The following is a 12,449-nucleotide window of genomic DNA, read 5'->3' on the forward strand; positions in this document are numbered from 1 at the left end:
TGGCATGGCTTGGCCCACACCTATACTAGTGAACCCTGTTGGTCCTCAGGATTGAGTGTTCATATCCAAACTGCCTAATGGGAATGGTCATGGTGATGTTCTGTCTCCCAAACCATGCCTGGAAACTGGGAAGATGTGAGCTGGCAGAAGCTTGAAGTGTGCCAAGGAACATGCTAATGCCTTAACGATATTCACATGCTAGTGACAGGGAATTATCTAACATTATCTAACTTAATAGGGAAGGCATAATACATTGTTAACTTCTGCCACTTGAAAGTGACATTTATTTCCTCCTCCCCATAGCTAGCAATTACGGCAAGCTCATAAATATTGTCACATGAGAGTGCTTAATTCTAATCCACCTTAGGCAGAAGGTAATGCCTTCTGTTATGATTTCATTTTATTTGTTTCTCTATATACAGTTTTTTAATTTTTAGAGGAGTATGATTAAGTGCATTAATTTCTCCCTCTCACTCTTGTGTGACATTTCCTAATACAACATTGGGTGAGTTACTTTAAATCCTACTGTTATATATAGCTCCCATAGGTGATTGTCATTTTACAAACAGCAAAAATTGTATACGTCGTCCTCAAGAGTCTGCAGTTTAAATTGTGCATAACATAAGGTGTTGACATTGAAGGAAAAAGAAAGGAATGTGTGAAGGAAAGGAATATTGTAGGTACATTATCATCTTGTTCAGGGCCCAGCAGTTTCCTGGTGACTCTGACTATGCACATCTGTTTAGGAGAGAAAGTGAAGAATTGAAGAATAACATACCAAGCTCTAGCAAGAGTATTCAAAAAATGTGACAGATTTCTTTGTGCTGTAAATTCAGGATCTTCCAAGGTGTGTTGACACACAAACTGCTGATCTCCAGATATGATTTGGGGAAAAAGTTAAGGAAATTGTCTCATTAAAAACAATAAGCTTTAAAAAAAACTTTGCTAAAAAATTTAATTATTGAAAATAGCAAGTGAACTAGAGTTAATGTGGTACAAATACGTATTAATTGAAATCTGTATTTTGAATCATCTTTATAAATACAGCGGGAAGAGAGATACCTAAATTTTGTGAGCTCTGGGATGCAGAGAACAGCTAACAAGTGGCCAACCTGTTCAGGGTAAATCTTACCCAAACTTCAGAAGTTACATTATGATTAAAAAGTGTCTCTATCTCCAAATAGGAACCTCAGAACAGAGCTGGGCTTAGTGCTGCTGTATCAGGGAAAAGCTCTTGTTTTTTAAAGCTGTACTTTTGTCATATGTGACAAATAAAAGTACATGCATTCATCATCTTGTTTCCAAGTGAAGTAGATCTAACTCTGTTCTGATGTAATAGCCTTTCCTTTATTTGTGTCCATCAGTTCTTGCATGCTAATGTTAACTGTTAGAGGTGCAAAATCCTCTGCCTCTTAGTTATGGCTATATTTTATTTGATTTGACTTCTCTAAATGTTTTTATGTTGTCCTAACTACGCAGAAAGTTTTAACTTTCAGCATATATATGATTCCAGTAAAACAATGTGTGATTCTTTGTAAGTCTACTAAAGCATAGTATGATTATTCAGCATTCTGCCCAGGGTTTTGTTTTGGTTTTGGTTTTTTTAAAGTCTTACACCAAATAGCTTTGGGTTTGTACCATGTTGGCCACAACAGAACATGGCCCGTTATTGGACCTCCTTTGTGCTGCTAAAAGCTCTACAGAACATTTGGCACCTGGTCACCTTCACATCTTTGTAGTTGCTGTAGAAAAGTGGATGCACTCTGAACATAACCATATTTTAGTTGAGCTGAACTGTCACCTTAGAGAGTCCTGCTCTCTGCTGTCTATGGATGAAGTGCAGAGGTACCATGTTTCTAAATTAGATGTTTCAATTAAAATATTGTCCAAAAAGGTTGTCTATTTTTAAATGTTTCCTTTGGACTCTAGGATTGTACCAGTATTAATTGCAAATAAACAGTATTTGGATTAATATTGTAGTTACGTTTGCATAGCAACTGTAATTGTAACCTGCCTTTCAGACTACACATGTTCTTGTGAATACTGCTGATGTCCTCTGCTGTCATGATCTAAAAAATATTCAGAAGTATCAGCTCCCTGTTTTATGTGCAGATTTCATTTGGAAATCAGTTGAAAAGGGGGAACTTTTACAGATTGATGCATATAAGGTTAATAAATCACAAGGTGATGCTTCTGACCAAAGGCCAGTGTCACGACCTGATCAGCAAGCTACCCTGGGTGGTGTGGAAGGTCATGTAAAGCTTGAAATCCCCTCGCAGTAAATTAAGGTGAAGCAATGCCAAACGACCAGTCAAATTGTTTATTGAGCATAAACATTAACAAAGCCTGTACGATCACGTGAGAACTCTAGATATTGCTGTCTGCCAGGTGAGTCACAAAACTGAAGGGAACGGGGAGAAGTTTACCCGACTTTACAAAATGATTCAACATCAAACTTTAACTCTATGGATGAACTACTCAGATGACTAGAACATCAAACTATGCACATGAAGTAAGGTAGATGCGGCGAAGGAAAAGAAGAGCAAGATAAGGTGCTGCAAAGAAAAGGAAGAGCAAGATAAAGAGGAGAAGAGAGACAGAGACAGAAGACATCACCACCCTAGGATCCAGTGACATCCTGTTGGTCCTCTTGATTGTTGGTGTCTTGGTGGTGGGGGGTCTCCCACCCTAGCTCCTGATGGTGCCCTTTTATACAGTCCAAGTCCCCAAAATCTCCACACAGTTCCAACTTAAGTAGTCAAGGCAACAGAGACCCACGTGACGATCGTTGGCTGTCGGGTGCCCCCGTTAAGTGCTGTGACTACCAGCAGAACTTTTTTTGCGCCTGCGCCACAGGGATTGTGAGAGATTGTGCCAGGCTGTGGGCATCATTGTTGTGGTGCAAGCTGACCGCAGGGCTCTGCTCTGTAGGCTGGTGCTTGTGTTTTACAGTCTTGTGGTTTCCTTGGTACCGAGAAATGTTTAAGACAAATGCCTGCGCACCTGTCCCATACAGCCAGCCAGACAGGGTAGTTATATTTGACATAGTTTATTCTTCTATCAGGTACTTTGGGGAAGAATGTTTTAGAAGATGAATACTTAGAATCAGCTTTTAAGAAATCAGCAACCATGGAAACTGGCAATAAAGTTGATAAAAAAATTATATATATATTTTTTTTTTTTTTAAGAAATATTCGTTCCATTCTGTGGAGTCTTTCCATTGATTTTTTTGTTTGTTTTATTTTAATGAAACTTCAAATAAGATTTTAAGTTGGAAATGTGGATAAAATACTAAAAATAACAAAAAAGCTACTCTGATGACTCTTTATTTGACTCCACTGAAAAAAATGACAGTAACTTAGAAGTTTTAGTTAATTTCAACAGAATGCAGTGGGTTTTCAATGCCTTTGTATGAGGAAGTGTTCTGTTTTGAAGTAAAAATTATGAGAAAATAAGATAGCTAGAGAACAGGTTAACATGGGCTAGAAATATTATGCAACATCATTAAAATAGAAGAACTTCAAGCATTCCAATACTTAACATGGTTCAGATACAAATGATTATAACTCTGTGTAGAAGGAAAATAGACAAATGTTCATTTTAATGCTGTGAGACAAGCCAAATAATGTGCAAAAGAGATGAGAAGGATAACTAATGTGTACAGTCAGCAAAAAATTACCATTCTGAAAGTTACTGGTATTTTAATTATCTTTTTTTCTTCCTAGTAACTACGCTTTTTATTTCTTTTTACTTTTACATCTCTTGGATTTTGCTGGGTGCTAGTCTTTCCTTTAAATATTTTTAAAAGTAATTACTTTTATTTTATGAACATTCTCATGTCATGAATCAGCACAATTTTCAGAACTATATATAAAAATAAGAATCAGGACCAATGCATTTGTACATTTGCTGCATCATTGAGTCTGTTAAACAAATCTGGTTTTGCACAGCAGAGGCCGTGAGCATGCATGGCTGAAGCTGGGTAGACCCATTCAGTAGCAATCCTAAATAGTTTTAAGCTAAAAGTAAAACTGCATTCATACACTATGTCTATACAACTTAAAAAAAAAAAAAAAAGGCAAACCAACCAAAAACCCTCAAAACCAACGTGAGTCATGGAGGAATAGCTCTCGGGCTCTGTGGTCAAGTGGCACAGTGTAGCTCTCCGCTGCGTGCCCTAATTCTTTTTCCCCTTCCTGCTGCAGAAGTCAGGGTGGCGAAGTGCGTGGAGGGGATAAACTCTGGCATAGCCAGTGAGGCTAGCAGTGAGGCAGCTGGGGCAGTTGCCCTTCAGTACTTGACTCCGTATCCTGCCAGTTATATGGCTGAATCGAATGTGACCTTAGAAGCTGTTAACTTGTTTCAACATGTAAAATATTTATGGATATTAAGTGATAGTATTGTTTTTATTAACTATCTGTAAGTTAAATTAGAGAAACCAGATATTATACCAAGTAAATGAATGTTTTGATTGCCGATGTGGAAGACCTCTCATCTGCTGAAAATAAAAATGCCACAAAGAAAAATGCAAACAATTCCAACCTTACTGTTATTGAAGACAGTGAGAGAAGAATTGAGTCCAAAGTGGGCACTCTTACATAAAATAAAATTAAATTAAAGATATATTTTGATGCATCTATGTTGATATTTCTGTAAATTGGGAGGGGGACAACACCCACATGCACACATACTTCCCAGTCTGTTTCAGTGACTTCTGGAGATGGCTCTCATTATCTTAATAATGTAGTGCAAGATAAAATTATTCTTTCTTCATTTTCTGTATTCTGTGTGTATGAATTTATAACTGCTTTTTTTTTTCCTTATACCTTCAGATCTGTCTGTGGAAATTTATTTTTACATTTTTCCATCTCAGTGTACACCTCCAGTCCAGCTCCCTAATACGTGCAAAGCTTCTACCAACTCAGCAAGCATTAGTATGACTCATGCTTTATGATTTTCTGACTGGAGCTCTGTTTATTATCACAATTTTTTTCTTTTCTTGGTTCACACAGTTTTTTGTAATCCAGTCCAATTCATTGTTTTTAGAAGTGCTGAGCATTTTTTTTCACCCATGAAAATTCTTGGGAAAGCTGAAAATCAAGGTAACTGAGACCGTTCTTAGCTGATAAGGACACAATATTATTATAACCGTTTCTAATTATTGAGTTAAAGGAACAAAACCAGCTCCAACAATCTTAAATCTGTTAACAAAATACAACTTTCACTTTTAGAGACTGGTGTTTAGTCATAGGGTAAGTATTTAGTTACTTTGTGGGAATGTACTAGAAGTTACACTGGGTCTAAAAGTCCTGGTGCTGAAGGATATGACTACACGTATGTATCCTAATGTAATAGGAGGAGGGAGGAATTAGCTTCAGACAGCACAGGTAGCTCACCAAGCTATTAAAAAATTAACATGTAACCAGGCAATGAAAATACATTTCCCGTGTTGCTTCCATAGTTGTTCTGAAGAATGAAGATTGAAATCTAGTTTTCATCTTCAGGTTTACACTAGACGTTCTGGCCTGTTAGTGCAGCAGCTTGTCCCGGTGGGATTTCATGTCTCAAAACTTTTTTGTTGTTGTTATTTTGCTGCTGAAAAATAGATTTATCTTCTTATATTAGTTTTTACTTTAGTATGATGTTGCAGCCTATTACAGTACAGTATTTACTGGGCATATGTGATTTTTAATTACTCTGATTCCATTCCAGATTTTACAGTGAAAATGATCAAGATACTCCTTTTTTCCCCCCAAGATTTTGAATTTGCAAAATACAGTGTCCTTGAAAAAATAAGCCTTTCTGTTATTGTGAGAGAATGTAGGAGGATCAGTAGATGAATAAAATGTCTAGTTTTATACACATCAGCAGTAACTCTTCTATGTTATCATGTACTCCAATGCAAAGAGGAGTATTGAAAAGTACTTTAATGCTTTCTGGCTTTCAGTGCAGCCTAATTCCACCCAAATAAAACTTTTCTATATCGCTGTAGCGTTCTCACCAAAGTACTGCAGTAGAATAATATGTTTGCTTCTGACAAGATCTACATTACCATGGCTGTTATGTGTTAAATCTAATTTAAATTTTCAACTTTTTTATTAAAAATCTTGCAAAACACAAAGATTATGGAAATGTACAGCAATCAGTACAGGGGAGCCCTGAGAGGAGCTTCTGCTTGTTACTATGATACAAATAATGAATAATTCTGCTTCTTAGCCAGCCATAGTGTGTGGTTCTAAATGGGCTGAAAAAATAAGTAGGACAAGGGGAAGTACTTGGTGCAGTATCATATGAATGAAACATACATAAGCAATAAATGGGGGGTAGGGAGTCTGTTTATCTCTCCATTTAGGTTAACTCCAAGGAAAGCAAAGATTTTGTAGTTATTGAATTACAGTGTTCCCAAGAGCATTACAAGTTTCCGTTTTGACTATGTGCACGCTTCAGTGCATCAAATGTAACAAAGGTATGAACTACTCATTGACATTACCTGTTTGTTTCTTTATGCATGTTGAATGTACCTGTTCCAGAGAGCTTCAGATGCTTTTCATTCTTACTTGAAGGCTAATCCTTAGATATAGACAACAGGAGGTCATTCTGTTAATCTTTATCATAAAAAGTTTGATTTATAATTGGCTCCTCTAGTCTGTGTGTTTGCTTACAGCTTGCTCAAAAGAACTGTTTTGGGACTTGGCAGCAACACAGCATGGGCATGGATGCACCTGCCTCATACTCACATATGTTTTCCTGGCAATACCTAAGTGTGTAATGACATGTTGAAATGCTGAAATGCTATAGTAAGTGATATTCTGGACATACTATTGAGAGAGAAAGGCTTGTCTGGAGGGCAGCTTAAATGTTTTTCTCAGTATACAAGTTATATATGCACTCTGGTACAGCAGTTGCAGTCTGTGTCAGTGTAACAACATTAGATTCAAGTCAAAGGAGCTGTATCAGGGATGAATTTTGAGTAGTTCAATTGATAGAACAAGTTATTCCAGCACACATTCAGATGAACCTATCTTGTCACTGTGGGGTTTGTGTATGGAGCCCTGTGCTTGTTCTTCGTGTCCCATGAACCCTCATGAAAGCACTGGCTTGCTGGAAGCCTGTTAAATCACAACCCAGAAATTGCGTGGATTGTCAGCTGTTAGAGCAGCGTCTAGTAAAATTGATTCTTTAAGTCTCTACATAGTTTCTTTGACTAACTTTACTCTTTCAATTTACAGAATAATAAACAGTTCGTAACTAATACTGCTGAAGAAATAAGAGAAAAGTACAAGTCTTTTATTGCAGACTTGAAGAGCCAGGATTTCTTGCAGAGAGTTTTCCACCAGAAGCAGAATCTGTAGCTTCTACAAAATTGCAAAAGGCTTGTACAACTTACATGTTTACACTTTCCTATCCTTAATGATTTATTTTAGTTTCTAATTTTCTGAATGTGGTAAACATTGTCTAGATTATAATAATACAGCCATAGGTTAAGGGAAACTGTTTATATATGAATGTTTTGAAATTATTATTTTTTTCGGAATATTGAGTGAATGTTCCCAGTACTTAAACACATTAAAAGCAAATGTAGTCACATTCATTATAGTTTTGGGTTTTTTTCTCAGTAGATGCATTATCAGCTAATGTGATATCTAAAAAGTGATGTGCTAATATAGCAGTCAGAATTGTGTGATGTATGACTTCGATTGTCATTATTCTGCACACTATACAGATGTCACAGGCTTGGTGTAGATCATATTGGAATCAGTAACGGGACTCCCCTCAATGGCAGTAACAGTTGGATTCTGCTCCCTAAGGTACTCTTCAGACAATGTTTTACTGCTATTTAAAATGGTTGTAGTGTGACAAATTTTTTTTTCCTACTTACGTTCTTACTTACTTTATCTACTTCTCTCTTCCACCATGGTTAGCTTCTATTATAATAGGGCACAACTGGCACATAGATTATATCCAGCAATGTTGAAAGGCCCACATATGTCCTCTAGTGATCTCAGAAGCTGTGTGGTTGATGCCATATAAACAAATAATGTAGAATGTCCAAACTTGTGTGAGAATTGTTTAATCACATCAAGTCTAATGGCAGCTTCTGGAGTTGTAGAACAGTGAGAAAATGTTTAAGTAAATGCTTCAGAAGAACATGAGAATATCTGTTTTCACAACTCTTTTTGATCTACGAATTGCACTGATTTTCATGGCCTCTCTATTCTCCTGTAGCTTTGCTGCTCCCGTTTTTTTATTTTTGCAGGAATAATGTCTTTCCCACCAGAGCTTTCTGAACAGATGATCTACTGTCATCTGTTAGAGATGTGATAAAACACTGGCCATTTTGAACCATCTGTTCTTTTACCAGCTGTGCAAAAAAGGAAATGGCTGGGGTCTGCAGACTATCATGTCCATGTACCTGATAGTACAATGTACTGATAAAGATATCAAGCAAATCAACTTCTGTCTTCCCCAAGACTTTGTGTCTCAGTTTTCAAGAGGGATCATGGCCATCCAGCCTGCCATGCTTTCCACTTGAAAGAATTTATAAAAGCAAACCTTCCCTTCAGTTCGACAGGGCTGAAGAAATTATGCTAAACATGAATGAGCATTGCGCACTGTATTGTTTATGGGAATAGGAAAGTTTAATTATCTGTGTAAGAACTTCACTGCCGTGACTTGCATCTTTGTCTTTTCACTGAATTGTGTTTATTTTACTACAGTTACTTCTAGAAGAAGCCATCCATTCAAGTGCTGTATGTCAGGAAGTTAGTGATTTTGTGGAATTGATCTGGGCAGGAGCTGTTGGGCACCTGGATAGTTTACTACTTGAATCAGTAAACAACATAAGCCTAAATGATGTAAGTTAATTTTTGTTACTCTGTGAGGATGAATACGTAAATGCTGTTAGAAGTCATTTTTTCCCAGCAAACACATATGTTGGGTTTCAGATTGGGATTGGTAATTACACTTTTGATACTCCTGCACTTCAACAAATCCATGCTTCAGAAATTTTTATCTCAAATTTTGCTTTTAAATCATGACACTAAAAACATGCTCTACACCCTAGGATGGATGGCTGTCTTTTCCATTTTATAGCAATTTACACAATTCTTGCGGGAGGATCCCTTTCATGAGATAGGTCAAGTTACATATAAAGATAGTCATAGAAGGCAGTGCATAATAGCAGGTTACTCTCTCCTGCCAGGATGTTTTAACCATAGCCAGCCACTCTCTTGTCAGTCAGCCATTCTCTTGTAATGGAAAAATAGTTTTAATTATAGTCCCTGTCTCCATTATCAGATGACACCTGTAATGAACACACAGCTACTCTTGAAGGCCTTTGGGTATTCCAGCTGTTATTAAGAGTAACTGCCTATCCACCCCTTTGTTAAGTCTATGGCTCATTTAACCCCACTTTCCCACATACTTCAATTCTTTTGCTTTGCTCCCTAGACATTTAAGAGGGTGATGATTATTCATGTAATTTAAATTCATATAACTTAACAAACAGCCAACAAAATGACTGTTTAAGACGAGAGTTTTGTTCATCTCTGTTGTCACTGAAGGCAAAATTACCTGAAGTTTATGTTGGTTTTAAATTGGAACAACTTTGCCAGTAGAAGATCCCCAATTCTGGAATTACTTTGCCCCAATCTTATTATGTGAAATTCACTTTTGATGCTCTTCAACTGATGTATGTTAGAAGAATATTTCCTTTTTGATGTGGAAATAATGCACATTTATGTAGGTTCTGGTGAGTAAGTAGTACTTTAGTAATATTGTATGCATGTACTCAGAGACAGTAGTGAGTGCATTGCATAAATCAGTAAAGACATAAGGAAATGCTGTTTGTGGTAAATGCTTTTTATGAGGTGCAGTTGTTTGGGTATTAAGATTCCTAACATATTTCAAGTAGGTGAAATTTGATAAATAATTTTCAATCCTTGGTAGCTTTTGCAAGAGCTGAACCATAGACCTAAAAGATTTTGTATCTCAATGCATCGATCTGTAAGAATATGATAAAACTGTTTTTACTAACTCTTCCCACTTATAATTAGTTTGCAAGAGAAATAGCATTTGTATTGAAAGGGAAAAAAAAACTCTGGATTTTTGAAACACAATAATTAAGAAGTGGGTTGCTGTTCAGTTAGACTAACCCTCCATTTTTTTCCCAAAGGCATTTGTGAGACAGAGACCAGTCTTGGATCAATATTGAACTGCAATAAGACATTGCTATGCAGCCTCTAATGTCAACATTTTACTAGCTGTTGCCTGTGGTTCATGTAAATTAAAAAGCATTTTGCTTTTTTCCTCCTGCCTTGAGAAGACAAAATAATATAGAGTATTCTGTGAAAAATTTCCAATTGAGAAAGAATATCCTGTCTGTCTGGACAAACCGTCTAAAATGAATCATTACTTTCATTTCATTTGTAGGTTGCACTTTATAAATAGGAATTCTACTCTGCTTTATGTATTTTAGGATTAACTAGTGAACTTAGACATGGAGTAAGAAATTGATTATCCTCTACTTCCTGTTATTTCATCAGTGCATTAACGCTGACAATATGAATCGACAAGATGTTAAGGAACGCTGTCCTCCAATGTGATTCATATTCCGTTTTATTTCAGGGAGGTTATTTTACTGTCTCTTAGCTCTGCTTGAGGTACTTTGCAAGTAGCCCAGTATAAGGGCAGAATAATATCCAACTTCTAAATACTGCTTTCACATCCTAGCTGCAAGAAAATATTTTGTGGATATTGCACTAACAAGAGTTAAAGTTTTATTTCAGTGTGGAATTAAATGATCCATTTTCAGTATTTATCACTTTGTGCTCTTTCTGCAATTTTGCAATAGCTTTCAGTTTAATAATCTCTTTTAAACGTGAGCAAAGCAGAAGTTATTTTACTCCAAGTAAAGAATTCACTGGATGAGGGAGCTGGCAAGGTGGCACTACAAGAGATGATGATGGAATTCTATCAAGTTATACGTCACGAAACTGAAACAGACTATAAAGTTTCCAAAAAGCTGTTACCTAGAAAACAGGACCTGTGTCAGGTCACTTTTCCAGATTGCTGGTAAGCCCTGATCTGCACTGTGCTACACCAGTTTTGAACATGCTCACTAGGTAAATTGACAGGATACTTTGCACAGGTAGTCACAGGCTGTTAGTTTAAAAAAATAATTTATTGGAATCTTATGAATAGAGTAACACCCATGGGAGGAGTTCAGTGTTTTGAACAGGAAGACCAGTTGCTGTCCAGATGGTGACAGGAGGTTCCATTGCAATCATTGTTGTGATGGCATCTTCAGCTGGATCAGTGGAGAATCATGGAACTGTTGTTATCATCCAGCTGACCCTAGCAACTACTCCAGCATATACATAATCTGTTTCTATTGATTATCTTAAACTATATACAAAATATATCTAAGCTATTTTAACTATATGCAGAGACTGGTCTGTGTACCCTTTGCTTTCCTGCATATGCAGGAACAGTTTCTAGACACTATTTAAAATTACCAATGTATGTACAGCTTGGTCTGTTCCTACATCTACAGCACAAACTGCTTGGGGGAGTTCCCTGGACTGCCTGGATTGTTGGTGCAAGAAGTTAGTCAGCATATCTAAACAAATAACATCTTTCAGTTGGTCTAAGCACAGCTGGCCTGCCTAGGGGAATCTCCAAGTATCTCCCCTGTAGCTCCCCCTCAGCTCCTGTGTTACTTAGTTCCTTCATTTTTAAGCTCGCTAGGAGTTCAGTCAATCGGGAGTTCAGTTACTCTGCCGCAAGTCAGTCCATTGTCTCATCTTTGCAGAAGCTAGCTGGGAAATTCTCAGCCTGCTGGGGGGATTGCCGATGAGGTGCGCTGAGTGTGGACACACATGCAGCCCTTGCACCCAGCAGCAAGGGCAGGTGGATGGGGCTGGGGGTGAAAGTGAGCAAGGTACTTCATTCATTGTGTGACCTGTTTTTCCTGTCCATCTGTTCAGAAGTGCTTGCGTATCCTTAAACTCCTATGCCGTTTACATTAATATAAATTCTAATAAAATGTGTATGATCTTTCTTTACATATAGCAGCAGTATTAAGTATTCTTCACCCAGTGAAATGGATGGAACCCGGCTCCTGGCAGTTTGTGATGTGGCACCTTGGATCCTACTCAGATTTGTATGAACAAGATTATTCGTTAAATAATGCACCATCAGGTTATGACAGTGTGCGTGGAGTCCGTAAAACAGCAGACATCTCCTCAGACTTTGAGGTACTGATCCTGCAGTATTGGGCACTTGAAAAGGCAACAAGTTTTTGATTTATTATGCCACTGATAGATAACAGAATGAATGTAACCCGCATTTCAATTCAGACACTAAATCACTAGACAGTAATGTGTAAAATCACTTCTGTCTGTCTCGCAGCCTGTAAAGCACATATAAAACTTCTAAGCCTCTAAGCT

At 37.2% G+C, this 12,449-nt stretch overlaps 1 protein-coding gene across 1 annotated transcript in view; it reads left to right on the forward strand.

Moving 5' to 3' along the window:
- The window catches only part of PARP4 (poly(ADP-ribose) polymerase family member 4), a 35,159-nt gene that overhangs the window by 6,008 nt on the left and 16,702 nt on the right, over positions 1-12,449 (forward strand). The window contains 10 exon segments of the mRNA XM_052813067.1: positions 2,020-2,250; positions 4,487-4,625; positions 5,750-5,804; positions 6,353-6,466; positions 7,230-7,317; positions 7,320-7,372; positions 8,718-8,869; positions 10,885-11,073; positions 12,073-12,142; positions 12,144-12,257. Coding sequence (XP_052669027.1) covers positions 2,020-2,250; positions 4,487-4,625; positions 5,750-5,804; positions 6,353-6,466; positions 7,230-7,317; positions 7,320-7,372; positions 8,718-8,869; positions 10,885-11,073; positions 12,073-12,142; positions 12,144-12,257 — 1,205 coding nt within the window.

The sequence above is a fragment of the Harpia harpyja genome, chromosome 17 (genome assembly GCF_026419915.1).
Source record: "Harpia harpyja isolate bHarHar1 chromosome 17, bHarHar1 primary haplotype, whole genome shotgun sequence".
In the NCBI taxonomy this organism is placed as follows: domain Eukaryota; kingdom Metazoa; phylum Chordata; class Aves; order Accipitriformes; family Accipitridae; genus Harpia; species Harpia harpyja.